This window comes from Camelus ferus, chromosome 36 (genome assembly GCF_009834535.1).
Source record: "Camelus ferus isolate YT-003-E chromosome 36, BCGSAC_Cfer_1.0, whole genome shotgun sequence".
In the NCBI taxonomy this organism is placed as follows: domain Eukaryota; kingdom Metazoa; phylum Chordata; class Mammalia; order Artiodactyla; family Camelidae; genus Camelus; species Camelus ferus.
The window spans coordinates 14,064,992-14,079,704 of NC_045731.1; the positions used below are offsets into that span (position 1 = coordinate 14,064,992).

Below are 14,713 nucleotides of genomic sequence, written 5' to 3' on the forward strand. Positions count from 1 at the left end.
TGTTTCTAATCTCTGTTCCGCCGGGCGCTAGAATGCTAAATGTGGTAACAAGGAACCCACAGCCTGAGGTCATGAGGAATGTTTCCCTTATGATGGTAACAAGCAGAAGCAAAGGCAAAAAATAATAATAATCATCTTCTTTGATAAATTATTCACTTGGAAGTTTGACTAGTTTCTGTTTTCCTTTCTTTTCTATTTTTTCCATTGTTGCAGTAACGCAGTTCAAACCAAACCAAACAGAATCTCCGTTATCTTTTTAAAACCACAACAGCAACAAGATTCTCATGGATTAAAAAAACTCAGCCGTAACTTTATGGATGGAATGATCTTCCTTTGAAGAGAAAATTGTTCTCAGCAGGGGAGGGTGGGGCTCAGTGGTAGAGCACACGCTTAGTGTGCATGAGGTCCTGGGTTCAACCCCCAGCACCTCCATTAAGTAAACAGCTAAATAAATACCTAATTACCTCCCTCCAAATTCTTTTTTAAGTAAAAAAATTTAAAAGAAAAGAAAATTGTTTTCAAGAGGTTTGTCAAACCTATTAATCATTTAAACGTTAGTCAAACACCCTCCAGGTTTACATATTTATGGTTCTAGTGGCAGGCTAGTCTCTGTCCCACACTCAGTCTCTGCAAAATCGCGTAGGTCTCTGTAGTAACTGGTGTATGTGATGGAGGCAGGTCCCGGGTCACCCGCGGTGCCTAACAGGAGAGCATGCTTTGAGCATCCACAGAAATGAACATCCAACAGGCTTCTCAATGTTCTCTTCCGTGACAAAATCCTGGCCGCGTGAGGCTTGTACACACACGTCAGGTCTACACAGAGCTAGGTGCAGAGTGGTCGCTCCTTTCCGCAATTTGCTTAATGAATCATTTTTTTCTAAACAAAGGTCTGATGCGTAACCCTGCAGGATTGTCATTAAAAAGCCAAAACCAGGGCATGTGTGTGTATTTTTTCATCTAAAATCCTACAGCCCCCACCACCCTTTTCCATTCCCTAAACTCAAATGCTGACCCCCTCAGATGAACGCTCTGAAGTCTTCTGAGCGCAAAGAGCTTAAAAGAGAGTGACGACCGCTTTACCACCTTGACACATCAGCATGCCATTAGGTCGAGGAAAGAAAAGTGTACGTAGAAAAGCAACGCGCTGCTCTGTCTTTCGAGGGCAGCTGTCGCGCGGCGAGAGTGACGGCGGCGCCCTGGCGCTCCGCGGTCAGGCGTGACACCAGCTCAGCAGCGGGAGCTGTTTTCCCTCCCCTTTGGTCCTCTCCTTGCAAACCGGATGTCTGCCTTCAAAACACGGGCCCTTTTAAGGAGGTCTGGACCCCCATGGCCATTCCGAGATCTGCAGGCTTCTTTAAGCCCCATTCCATTTATGAAAATAATTAAAACTTACTTTGAAAGATGGACAATTGTGAGTTTGGTTTCAAGTGTGGCTGTGAGAGGAGAACGGATCACTGAACTATTCAACGTAAAAAATCCAAGATAACGTGAATGCACAAAATGATTAGTACTGAATAAATGCAACGTGTCAGACAGAGGGCTTACTGCATCCTGCCGCAACACATCATTACCACCACTTTACAAATGGGATCCCGAGGAGGAGAGCAGACCTGGGACCAGGAGGAGGGAAGCCAGGCACTCGCCGCAGGTATGAAATGTAAGGGATCATCAGTGACCTCAGGAATCAAGGTAAACAACAGCTGAATGCAACAATGCAACAGTTTCAAAAATCAAAATGAATGCCAAAAAAATCCATGGTGGTGGGTGGTGGGTGTACCTCAACGGTTCAGCACATGCTTAGGGTGCACGAGGTCCTGGGTTCAACCCCAGGAAACCCCAATAAATACATAAATAAACAAACAATCTATGTGGGACTAATATCAAAATTTTAAATAAAGCTAAGATCTGACAGGGCCAGGATTAGGGTGAGGCCAATGAGGTGTTTCATGCAAGTACATGTCAGACAATACTTTTTTTAATTTTAAACTTTAAAAAATTAGGGGATGGATTTATACTAAAAAAAGAAAAAAGGAATTGTTTACCTAAAAATCAAACTTAACTGGGTGTCCTGTAATTTTATGTGCCAAATCCAGCAACCTTAGCCCCAGGGGTAATAGTGATGCTCAAGATTGTAAATAGGATGGTTATAGACAATTGAGGGGAGGCTCTGTTGTGTCATTCTGTGAATAGGTGGGCAACTTGGGACCCTGAATCCCGTCCGGCATCAGTAACCTGCAACTATGAAGCGCAGGTCCCTGTGGTGTGAGCATCATGCTGGTCACTGGAGGGGACATGCAAAGAGTGAGTCACGTCCTCCCGCTGAAGGAGCTCCTAACCCAGGGAGTGACCCCAACATGAGACCAATAACCCTAACAACGCTGCAGAGAGACCAGCTCCCTCACGGGGCTGAAGGGGTTGCTCAGAAGAGGAAGAAGATGCTGCATTTGGGAATTCAAGTAATCTGACAGGTGGGAGGACTTAGCTGGACCTTAAATCCTGGGTAAAATCTGAACAGGAAAGAGGGAGGGCCAGACGAGAAGCAGCAAGGCGCGTAGTGGGAGGGCGGTGAGCGGAATGAGTCAGCCTTTTCCCCACGATGAGGACAGACAGGCTTGACTGGCTATAGAGACAAGCTCCTTCCACAAGAGCTTCTTTATAGCTGTTGATTACAGCCAACTAGGGTTTGGTCTGCCAGCTCAGAGGATCGCCGATGGCACTAGCCTTTCCCGTCCCTGTGTTGTTGGAACTCTCTCTGTATAATATTTGCAGTCCTGGTTTCTCCAGCTTTCAAGTCTTTGGATGACAGTAATTCAAAACTCTGCAGTTGACGTGGGTGCCATATTTGTTCTCACAGCTTGGAGAGGCTGAAAAGCGGTCAATCAAGGGCAAGAACTGAGGAAACTGGGGCCACCAGCTGAAGTCGTCCATCTACCAGCCCTTTTATTACACTAATTTCTTTAAATAAGATATGGGTGATAATCAAGATCTTGTAGTAGCTCATGGTGAAGAGAATATGAAAACGAATATACGTATATTCATGTAGGACTGAAAAACTCTGCTGTACACCAGACACTGACACAACATTGTAAACTGACTGTAACTCAATTAAAAAAAAGATATGCATGCAGGAATAAAGGCAGTAACCCCCTCGATGCTCAGATTTACACAGCAAATGGGGACTAGCAGGCCACACTCCATGTTTTCCTGCACTCTGCTATGACCCCAGCTAGAAATGCTTTTAAATTATCAACCTAAATTGGACAGGAAGCCAATCACCGAGAAAGACACACACAAAAGAAGACCCCTGCCTCCCAGTGTCAGCCCTTCGTTATCGGGTTCTGCGATCTTGGACCAAGCATTTGCTCATTTTTCACGTCTGAGTGGTCTCATAAGCACAGTGGACAGCGTAAACTATGCCGTGTGTCCTTCACCAGGTTAGCAGACACTCAATCATGGTGTCGATGTGCTGGAAACAGTAAGAGGCATTAACAGCGTTGGAGATAATTAGGAAAGTATTTCTGCTGTGGGGAAAAAAAAGTGAAAGTGTTGCTTTGGAAAACTACACAGAAACTATTTTTAATCACCTGGACCTCTCCTTTGTCCACCCCGGTGGATAGTATACGAAAACTCTGCCAAAAACCAGAATTCCTAGAGGAAGAGTTATTTCTGTTTAAGGAAGGAATATCTGGGGCAGTTCATTTTCAATAACTAGTCTGCGATATTTCAAAGAGATGAAAGAAGGTTCAGAGACTCCAGATGAACGCCTTTACACGGTAGGCTCTTGGATAAATGTGTTAACTAACTAAAGATTTGACCATCGTGAGCCAATTCTAGTTCCCGGGGAATCGATCAGAGGCCTCACCCACCTCGCCCTCCCCGACCCTCCAAGCTCTGGAAACTAAAACTAGCTTAACTTGAGTGAAAGGAGATGTAGGTCTTCCTTTTGACAGCATCACCTAGTAATTAAACAAAAGCGTGTGGTCTTCAGCCAGTCATCCACTTACTCCCTGCCTTTGCTGAACAGAAGGAAACAAAAAGTATCTGTAGGCACCCTCTGCCAGTAACTACCTAACTCTTCCGGCAGTTTCTCTCCACTCCAGACTGACTTATCATCTGTCCAAGGGAGGAGCCAGAGATGGGTGAGAGAGCCCAGGAAATGGGGCAGCAGAAAACCCGTCAAGAACGTGTAACCACGACCAAAGGAGAAAGGACAGGGGAGGGACAGACTGGGAGTTTGGGGTTAACAGACACACGCTACTATATACAAAACAGATAAACAAGGACCTACTGTACAGCACAGGGAACTATATTCAATTTCTTGTTATAACCTATAATGCAAAGGAATCTGAAAATATATCTACCTATACGTATGTATAAGTATATATGAATCGCTCTACTGTACACCTGCAACTAACATTGTAAATCAACTACACTTTGATAAAAAAAAAAAACTGAAAATGTAATAAAGAATCCAAAGTGAAAAAAAAAAAAAAAGAGCTGGAATTGGCTGTCAGGAAGAGTTTTCTTATCTCTAAAATGTGGAGAAAAGCTTGCTTTGTGGGATGACTGTGGACATTAAAAGAGATAAGATCTGGAACATGTAACTCAATGCCTGACCCAGCCGAGGGGACTCAATCAATTTCCTCTCCTTCCTCCCTCCTCACTCCCCTCAAAGATGAGAAGGGCAAGGTCCAGAGAGATGCCATCACTGATTCTGGTCACGTGGCTAACTTGTATCTAACCATGGCCCCTGGACCTTCAGCCCAAGACCCTGTTCATTCCATGTCTAAACCGTCTCCCATCTCGGAAGTTCTAGGATTCAGTGATTTTATGGCATTTCTTTTCAAAGGCTATCAAAAAAACAAAAAAATCTCCGTTGGAGGTGTACCCGCTCTATCACATGTTGTCTGTGGACCCTGCATGCCCTTCTCGGCTGGCTCCCCACTCGCCTTCTTTATCTTTACCTGCAGCGAACGAGTCTGCAATCGAGATAGCCATTTAATAAATACCGTTATTTAAAAAAAAAATGGCAGGCGGGGGAGCAAGCCCTCACATCGCTTCAGGCGGCTTTCCTAGCTGCCATCTGTTGTGCTAGGGAGGTGCATGTTTATGAAACTTTATTTGTTTTAGTCTTTGGGCTTTATTTTACAAAACACATGTGGGGTGGATCTGCAGCTTGAATTGAGGAGAGGGAAGGGAAGGGAATGAATTTCCTGATTTGGCTCTTTATAAGGGAGCCTTCATTCTCCCATCCTCTGGCTCTAAATTCAAGGCCAGTCTGCCAAAGTATCAGATGCTGTCAAGGAGACTTCCATTGTTTCAGTTTAATCCTACACAACAACGACTGGGGCTGGTAAATGAAATTTTGATTTTTCACAATCACTCTTCAGGAAAAAGACAATATTTTAGTTCTTTTTTTTTTTTTTAATACTACCCTTTGTCCTTTAGGGAAATAAAAATCCCCTCTACTTATCCAAAGAGGGCATTCCTTGTCCTTCTTTCTCTCTCTCTCTCTTTTTTTTTTTAACCACCAAATGTCCATCACCCCTTCTGAAACACTGAAGAGGTATGCGACACATTTATATTATATGCTGAATATTTCACACCCCTCTAAGTTATAAAACAAAAAAGTAAGGAAGGGTAATTTTGAAATTTATGAAGTTGACTGAATATTTGTTCAAAGGCCCTTCCTCACTGCAGCCCCTCATCCCACCCTAAACACAGAAAGAGGTCACTCACGGGGGCTCTGAGAACATACATCTCAGGGCGTCCATCAGACGCGTGGTTTCAGGTTCGTTTCAGGGCACAGCCTCAGGATGTGGGAAACGGCTGTGCGGTCTGCTCTTTTCCTTTCCCTCAACCGTACCTGCACACTGGACTGAATGGATGAGAAATCTTCAAAATACTGTACAGCAGGGACACTAACATATTGAATGTGGGGGGAGCTCATCAAATGCCCCGTCTTCAAATTGTTGTCATTTGAAAGAGATGGAAGTCAAAATCATCAGGACGGCAGAGAGCAATCAAGTGACATGCACTCTATTTCCAACACATTTTCCTGTCATTTAAACCTATGATCTAGACCACAGGAGGGAGGAGAAGAAAATTATCTATTAATCTGGCAGTCACCCTACCATATTTGGAGGGTGGCCCATCTACCCTCAAACGCTGCGTACAGAAATCATATTCTTATTACAAATAGCACCATTATTTAGAGAATCTTGAACACTTCATAATGCCTTTATATTATGTGTAAATCACACTCTTGAGAATGTGAGCTTTTCTAAATATTTCCTTTTCGCTCACTAGGGACATTTCTCTTAGAGAAGAAATGGGCAATGTCTCTTTAGAATGGATGAAAGTTTAGCACTGGCCACAAATCAAACCCACGATCAGGCTAGTCTGACCACGTAAACGCCCAGCTTTCCTGGACTCCGCGATGGGGCTGGGAGGATAAAGGTAGAAGGGGAGAAACAGATGGTAAACTGTTAGGGCAAAAAGGTATCTGACCCTTCTCTGCCAGACCTCACCAATGCTCAATGAGAAAGCCATCAATAGGAAAGGTCAGGACATCAGAATGGCCTTACCTGTGAAACCTCCAGACCCCACCTCCCAGCACAGCAATGCTCGTCTGCACATCCAGCGATGCAGGAATAAGGCCAGACTCAGGGAGGTCAGGGCACATCACTGTGTGTTTTCATCCTCCCAACAACCCTTCACGTTCTTTTGGTAAATCCTCTAATTGTTCCTTCTGACTCTCAACCAAGGAATTCCGGCCCAGGGGATGAACTCATGATAACAGTCAAACCAGTGAGATTCAGCTGTAAGGGTGTAGGTGGAATTCTTGTGAAGGAGGCATGTTTTTTCCCCACTAGGATTGATAAACTGGGAGCAGATACACCTTGAGTTACTAAAGGAGTCTTTGTAAATAGATGTCACAGAAGGAAGGTTTAGCTGGGAGGCTGGGGAGGCGGGTAGTTGCAGGGAGAGAGACAGATTGAAGACTAATTTAGGGGCAGAAAAGAGATGAGGATCTAAGGAAAGAAGACGGAAGGAAAGGGAAAGGAAGGGAAGAGAAGGAAAGGGAAGTCGCTTTTGGAATCAAATCAAAATAGTTCCTAATTTCCATTATACACTATATCTGGATACAATTCCGTGAGGGTACCATGTTTGTTTCACTTACCATTATATCCTGGCAGCTTGGAGCTTTGCCTGCCACATAATAATGGGCACTCAATAAATTTCATTATGTCAATGAGTGAGACACATTGGTTCCTGAATCCACCTCTGCCTAAATCCATTGGTATCTATCAGTGGATTTTCCAGTGTCACGAGTTAACAAATTCTCCCATGTTTACTGATGTTGGATTTCTGTCACTTACAACCAAAAATGTCTGACGAAATTAGAGACCTTAAACTACCAGACCAAAAAGAGTTGAAGGCAGCACGGCAAAGAGGGAGGACCCAGCACAACAGACAGAGTGCAGAGCACTCCGGGGGCTCAGGCCTTTGTTTCCCCCACAGGGCCGTCCCAGCGCTAATCACTGCCCGAGCTCTAAGGCCTATATCCCGTATTTCTCCCCTGAATCCAGTTATTCACTAAACTTGAGACTCTGTCTGTCAAAATGTCTCTGGGATTCTGGCTTTTCCACAAATCCCTCTGCCGTGACCCCCGGCCACCCCAGCGCAGACCTCCAGCATCGCACCACTGCTCCCGAAAAGCCCACCTCTGTAACCTGAGGGCCAAAGTGAGGCTGGGAGGCAGGGTTTGGGGGAAGTTAGAAAAGAGCAGCTTTACTGCTTTGCCCGGCAACGGGGAGTCACGGGGGGTCATGCCTCAGAGACTGTGACTCCCCCTTGGGGTTGGTGTCCTGAGGTTTTATAGAAAAACCGAACGGAACAGAAAGGCGACAACAATCAGGGCATTTTCCTTTCTGGGATGCTATAAACTTAAATCTTGATGAATCCGCCTGCTGTCAAGGAGAAGCTCCAGAGGGTCTGTTCATTCTTCTGAGGCTGTCAGCCCGTGACCACCTTCCTGGAGCACAGCTCCGGGGTTAAGGGATAAGCTCTTCTGGGTGAAGAATGTCTAGCGAGTGGGGAGGGTCATGGAAAGGTTGGGGGCTGTTTAGCGCAAAAGAGCAAGTGAAGCAGAGGTGGGGGTTTGTCAGAGAAAAGGGGAAAACAAGGTGCAAGAATTTTAAGTCAGAATGAATCAGGAAACAGCTTCAGCATCAGGGAAGCCATTTAGTTAGTTTCCTGCTCTTCCGCCATCCTTTGTTGATCTCCCTCCCTCATCCTCCTCCCCGTGGACAGTCAAGACCACACATTCACTTCCTTGGCTCAACACTCACCGGTTCCCATTTAGTTCTTACTGCATCCCGACTTCCGACGACACTCTGGAGCCGGTATTTTTAAGACCTCACGACTGGATCTCCCTCTTGTAATTGCCCACGTCTCTAACCAGCCTGTTCCTTCTCAAGGACCCGCACACTTCCTGCCTCGTGCTGGTGCCTGGCTGAAAGGGTCATCCTCCCTTCAACCATCTGCCTAACCAGGTTCTACCCCTTCAAGGAGCAGCTCAAAAATCTCCCTCCAAGGAGTGTTTCTGGACTGATCAAGCCCTTGAAGACCTTCTCCTCTGACCTGATTGAGATCCTTCGATTAGGTCCTGTGCCAAATAAATAATGCAGATGTTAACAACAGACCATCCTGCATTATTCACCACGTTTTCACGTTGCTGCAGAGTAGAACCCACGTTTTTGTGGGTGGCAGATGCTATGATTTCCTCCTGGCGGACTTGGCATGAAATTCCTAGGAAGTGCTCCAGAAATACCTGTTGATGGATAGAAGAACAGGCAGTCCACGTAGGCACCTGGGGACAGGAGGGAGGCATGAAGGGGATAAATGATTTGGAAAATGTGAGGTCCTAAAAATAAATTTCACCTACTTCACAGTTTGCTGATCAAAGCCATAGGAAGCGGTTGGCACCTGTGTGATGTTACAATTCTTGCTCCTTGATTTACTTTATCAACACAGGTGTAGTTCGCGGTGATTATCTGTCAGGCAACCCTGCCTGGAAGACAGCATTCATCAGAGCTCGCCTTCCCCAGCTCCCAAGTTTGGGTGATTGCTGGGAGCCAGGGTTAATTAACCACACATTCCTTTGAAGCCTGTGAGGGACCATGAACTGAGCAAACTGCTAAAAATGCCATTTTATCTTTACAGTTGAGATGAAAGTAGCCAAGGCGAAGTGCAAATTTCCATTGATTTTATACGCACACACAAACACATACACACCCACACTGCAAAGACGATTTAAATTTCAGCGAAATTTAAACTTCCATTTCAAACTGCATATTCCCCAAACCACTCAGTTACAGTTAAAGGTATCAACATTTAAAGGATCCCCAGGGTCTGGCATTTTCCACCATCTCATAAAGAGGTCAGTAACTGGGTCTACGTTGCTAAGAGTTCACCGAAATCCGAAAACACTCAGGAGAGGGTTACCTCGGTTTATGGAAAGTCTGCCTGGGTGGGGACCCCAGGCCTTGGCCTTCCTGTGCCCCATCTGCCCTTAGACCAGGGGCCAGTTCATCTTGTGATTCCTTCATCCCAGCTTCCTGCCCTCCCGGTTCACAGCAACCACCCTCCCCGAGTACCTGCGGCCTCTGAATCATGCATTTGTTGCCTGTTTGCATTCAGGCCACAATTAGGTGTCGTGCAAGTCTCTTGCTTTGCTAACTGAATTTCAGGTGTCGCACTCTCAAGCTAAAAACACAGATGTACAGGATGCACGATTACAACCCTGTATTGTTCGGAAATTTGTCGTGATTCTATGTCCCTTCTTCCCAATTAGAAGTACAGAAGCTTAAGGACAGTGTATTGGTCAGCTCAGGATGACATAATCCAATACTGCAGACTGGGTGGCTTAGACAAAATGAATTTAGTTTCTTGCCATTCTGGAGGCTAGACGGCCAAGGTCAAGGTCCAGTGGGGTTGGTTTCTGGCCAGAGCTCTCCCCCTGGCTCACAGATACGGTGGAGAGAGAGAGCAAGCAAGCTCCCGAGTGTCCCTCCCCGAAGGGCACTGATCGCCTTGTGAGGGCCCCACTCTCATCACTTCCTAACCCTAACTCCCTGCAAAGGGCCCGTCTCCAGAAGCCATCCCACCGGGGGTGAGGGCTTTGACAGGCGGACTCTGAGGGACCCAGCAGTCCACACAGACGGGAGGGCGTCAGCCAGTTACACTGCCTTGAAGCTGAAGCTTCTTGCACAGTTCCCTGCACGGACTAGGTACCATGCAAGTTAGAAATAGGCAACGAGACGTACGTACGGATATGTATGGAATGAGAATAAACACGGTAATTTCTGGCTGTTTGACACAATTCCATGCCGTGGGTCTTTGGGGACAAGGATGCTGTGTGCAGAGGTGAAGAGGAGCCGCGGCCTCGGCAACGGTGGAGTCAAAGCGTTGCGCGCTCTCTTTCTACACTCATTCAGCATCTCAGCTGAGCAAGACGATGGAAATCACAGCCTTCGACCGCACTCAGAGGATTAACACGGACACGCACTTGGGAGGAGAAACATAGAAATAGGACAACACTTTCACCAAATTTTTCCTTCAACACAGTGAGAGGCGGGGTTAGATAAGCTGGAGGACACTGGAGACCAGAAAGGACTGGGTTTGGTGAAACGGCAGAGCCCTGACTGGGACCAGGAGGTCACCCCAGAGAGCACCTGCGACTCTTCTGTTTGCCGACCTGACAGCAGAAGGAAATGAAGGCGTTTCCTCGGCATCACTGGGAAGAGGCCCAGGGGACCCTAAAGAGATTTCCCCACCCTCTTCAGAACCTAGACTTTTTTTTTTTCCCAGCCAAATCAAATCTGGCCTCTCTTGGTCCTTGCAAAGCCTCCAAGGACCGCCTCTGCCCATCTTCTCAGCACCACCACCACCCAGTCTATACCACGACCCTTTCTCCTTCCTCTCACGCTCCTCCGCCGAAGGCCAGCGCTGTCTGGAAAGCAACCCCTCACGGGTGTTGGGCCGGGGACGTGGGTGAGAAAAGAATTTACCAAAGACAAAGAAAAGTTTAAGAGACAAAGAGAAGTTTAAGAGATGCGCCACTACAGGCAGCAACGGGCCACACTGACCAGAGGTGCCTGCGTGAGCAGCGAGGGTGAGCATCCTTTGGGGAAGGGGCAGGCGGACACGGGGGGCCGTGTGACCAGCTCGTGCCCAAGTTTTGACTGGCCGCAGGCATCACCAAGGGAGCCCATGAAAACTTCGTGAGGCAAACAGCAGTTTTGTACCATAAGAGTTAAAAACTAAACTAAGGAGAAAGCAGGCCGAAACCCTAGAACACGTCCCACATCGTCCCAGATACTCCTCACGACGTGGCTCCCGTCCACACCATCTGCTGCGCTAATTTGTCAAGAATTACAAGGTTCTTAAAATGACACCTCGCTCCCCGCAGCGCGCGCCGCGTCTGCGAAGCGGGGGCTGGGAACGCGCCGCGCACGGCCCGCCAGGCGCCGGGGTCGCTCTCCTCCGGCGCCGGGACCCCACGGGACCCCACCGGGAAGCTCGCGAGGTCCGCCTGGAGCTCCACGAAGCGCATCGCGCTCTCTCCAGACCAGCGGCCGGAAAACAGAAACCGAAAGGACATACACGCAGCCAAAACCCTTGCCTGGCCTGTAACCCTAGCGTCTCGTGCGTTCTCAGCTGTGTGCGCACCGCGCGCTTCCCCGGTTCCTCGTGACAATGCGAAGTCCTCGCCCGTAGGGTAAGGCGGGTGAAGAGTCAAAACCTAGAACGTCTTGGGTGAGATTTAACCTCCGTCCCAGGCCCCTGACCTCCTCGGAGCCCTGGCGTGGCGGCCGAGAGGGTTTCCCAGTTGCTCGTCCCTGCCTGCTCGCAGAGCCAGGGGCGCTGCATTTTGCTCCCACGCACATGCCCCCGACACTGCAGGGCTGTGGCTGTGGTGACAGGCTGCCGATGGGGGCTTTCAGGTGAACTGAGTCCCGGGGGGGTGGCCGGCGAAATGATGCTAAACGGTGGCTGGAAGTGAGCAGGTACCTAGGAGAGCCTTCGGCTCAATGAGTCCAGGCTGGAAACTGGCAATGTGAGGTAATTGTTACAAATGAAGATCCCTGGGTCCCTCGACCGAGAAATTCCATTCCGTAGCTCTGGAGTAAGTTGGAATTTTTTTTTAGCCTGATTCTCTTTTAAATTATTGTTATTGTTCTTATTGAGGTATAGTTAGCTTACAATGTGGTGTTAATTTCTGCTGTACAGCACAGTGATTCAGCTACACATATATATTTATATTCCTTTTCCTATTCTTCTTCATTATAGGCCATTACAAGATATTGACTATAGTTCCCTGTGCTAGACAGGACGACCTTGCTGTTTATCTATTTTACTATATGGTAGTGAGTATCTGCAAATCCCAAGCTCTCAGGAAATCTGCATTTTTAATAAGCATTTTCAAAATTACAGACAAGCTCTGGAAATACAAATTTGATTTTGTTAATCAAAATCTTTCCAATTAAATACCCAAGATCCTGCGCTTTCAGATTTCCACGAAATTCTGTGGATCAGCCTAACTTTGGGACAAGTTTTGCAACAATTTACTGGTGGTAAACCTGAAGTAGGATCAAGGATTCTCAGTTAAGGCAAATCTGCTTAATTCCCAATGAATTAGCCACTCTGTTTGAAAAACATAGGCTTCTAAACCAGTCCACTGAATTCAAAGAGGAAAGTTGTACCGCTTGAGAAATCGCACAACACAGAAGAGACGCAGCCTGCTAGGTCATTTCAGAAAAAGTCCCTGCACAAAGGGGAAGAGAGTTAAACCAGCTTCCCCTCTTTTCCTGCCATCGTCACATCTACATGGAGACAGCAAAATACGGCTGCTAGGTACAAGGGACGCGGAAATAAAGGAGGCTGCTGATCTTACTAAAGCACAGAGAGCTTTACAAATTTGCAAGGACACACACACACACACACACACACACACACACACACACACACACACACTCGCCCTATGTCCCACAGTCAGATTTGGCTGTAGCTGCCCCCTGACTTCCAAGCTTTCATGAAAATGAAACGAAAAGAAAAGAAGGAAAAAGAAAAATGACTCTAGACTTCCCCCGCTAAAATACTAAGAAAATTGAGAAAGACTTTAGGTATATGATCTGCTTACCGGCCGTTCATCTGTTTCTCCCATTAGACTGTAAACTTCATGGGCCTGTTACCAAAGGCAAGCTCGTGGGCCCAATGCACCGAGAGGCCAAAGAAACCAAAACAGAATGTGGAGCAGAGAAAGGCTTATGGCAGGGCCGAGCAAGGAGGACGGGGTGGCTCGTGCCCAAGAAAACCCCAAACTCTGTGAAGGGTTCAGCAAAGCGTATTTAAAGGCCAGGTCAGGGAGGGGGCGTCTCAGGGTGTGTGATCAGCTCGTGCACAGTCCTCTGACTGGCTGATGTCGAGGGAACAGGGAGGTCAACACCCTAGAAGGTCTGGGGGCCACGCACTCTCCATCATCAAGTAGTTAATGTCTTCCCTTTGGTGGTGGGTTTTAGCATCTGAAAAACTCAGGAAATATGCACGAGATACTATTATCTGGGTGCTTCAGAGAGGCTGCCGCAGAGGACCTGGAGGAGGGGTCTGTCCCTGGAAGGCCTCCCAGGGTCCTGCTTGGTTATAGGATTAGTAATTCCGTCTGTCTGGTTTACTTGTACAAGTGCTTTGCCAAGTCCAGGACCCGGCACACAGGTTGTCAATGAAGCAATGACATAAACTGACTGTCATTCTGGAAAATAGAAAACTGATCTCTAAACGGGACACAAAGTAGCCTAGAAACCTCTGCGGAGTGTTTGGAGGAGGGAGACCAGAGTTAAAAAGTGAACTCAGGTCCCACGGGAAACCCAGCGATCTGGAATTTGGGATTAGAAGATATACATATCCACAGCACTAAACGAAAAACAGAGGGGGGGGTGTGGAAATCAAATGACACAGGAGAGGCAAAAAAAAAGATAAAGGAAGAAGAAAAACAAAATGTTTACATAGCTGAGTCCTTACCCCAGAGCTTGGGGACCACACAGTGCGTTGGATCCAAAGCAGGACCCGCGGAAGGAACAGAATAACGCGCCAGGGGCCCCGTTACTATTATGCAGGCACTGTTACTGACGTGGACGTAGTCAAAGAAGTCAGGGACAGGGCTCAGAAGAGGGGGTCCAATCTGGAGTGAAGCAGCACCAAGTCTGACTTGGGGGTGAGTCACCGGTTACGGCTTCTCCAGTCCTGCTCATCCCTGCGCAGAAGGCAGACTGGTGCTCAACTCACAGCGGCCGGGGTGGTCTGCCCCGCCCCCCCACCTCCGTGCAAACAAGCACAGGCTGGGCCCACCACCCCGGGCTGGGCACCCAGCTGTCCCCTCTCTTCCTCCCTGTGCAGAAAGCTCCTTGGGCCCCCGAGCGTCCTGGAAGGGCTTTCCACCGGAGCCCTCTCTCCAGGGCCATCCCGACCCTTTCCTGGCCTTCTTTCCCTTGAGATTAATAAGACCTGCTAAGTGGAAAAGAAGGAGCAAACAAAGGGAAGAACTAACAAGGTGATCAGCATGAAAGACAATATAAATCAGCCTGACTTTGGCTTCTTAAACTCAGTGATTCCAGGAGTAACACCCGTGGGCACTGGAGAGCAGGTGGAG

General features: G+C 47.5%; 1 protein-coding gene across 4 annotated transcripts in view; it reads right to left on the reverse strand.

Moving 5' to 3' along the window:
- Positions 1–14,713, reverse strand: part of CTNNA2 (catenin alpha 2) — a 944,841-nt gene that overhangs the window by 234,727 nt on the left and 695,401 nt on the right. Inside the window, exon 1 of one of the 4 annotated variants that reach the window (XM_014561376.2) lies at positions 13,208–13,272. The exons of the other annotated variants lie outside the window; for them this stretch is intronic. Within the exon in view, the coding sequence (XP_014416862.2) occupies positions 13,208–13,231 (24 nt within the window). The 5' untranslated portion in view covers positions 13,232–13,272. Of the gene's footprint in view, positions 1–13,207; positions 13,273–14,713 lie in introns of those variants that run through there. 4 annotated transcript variants of the gene reach the window in all.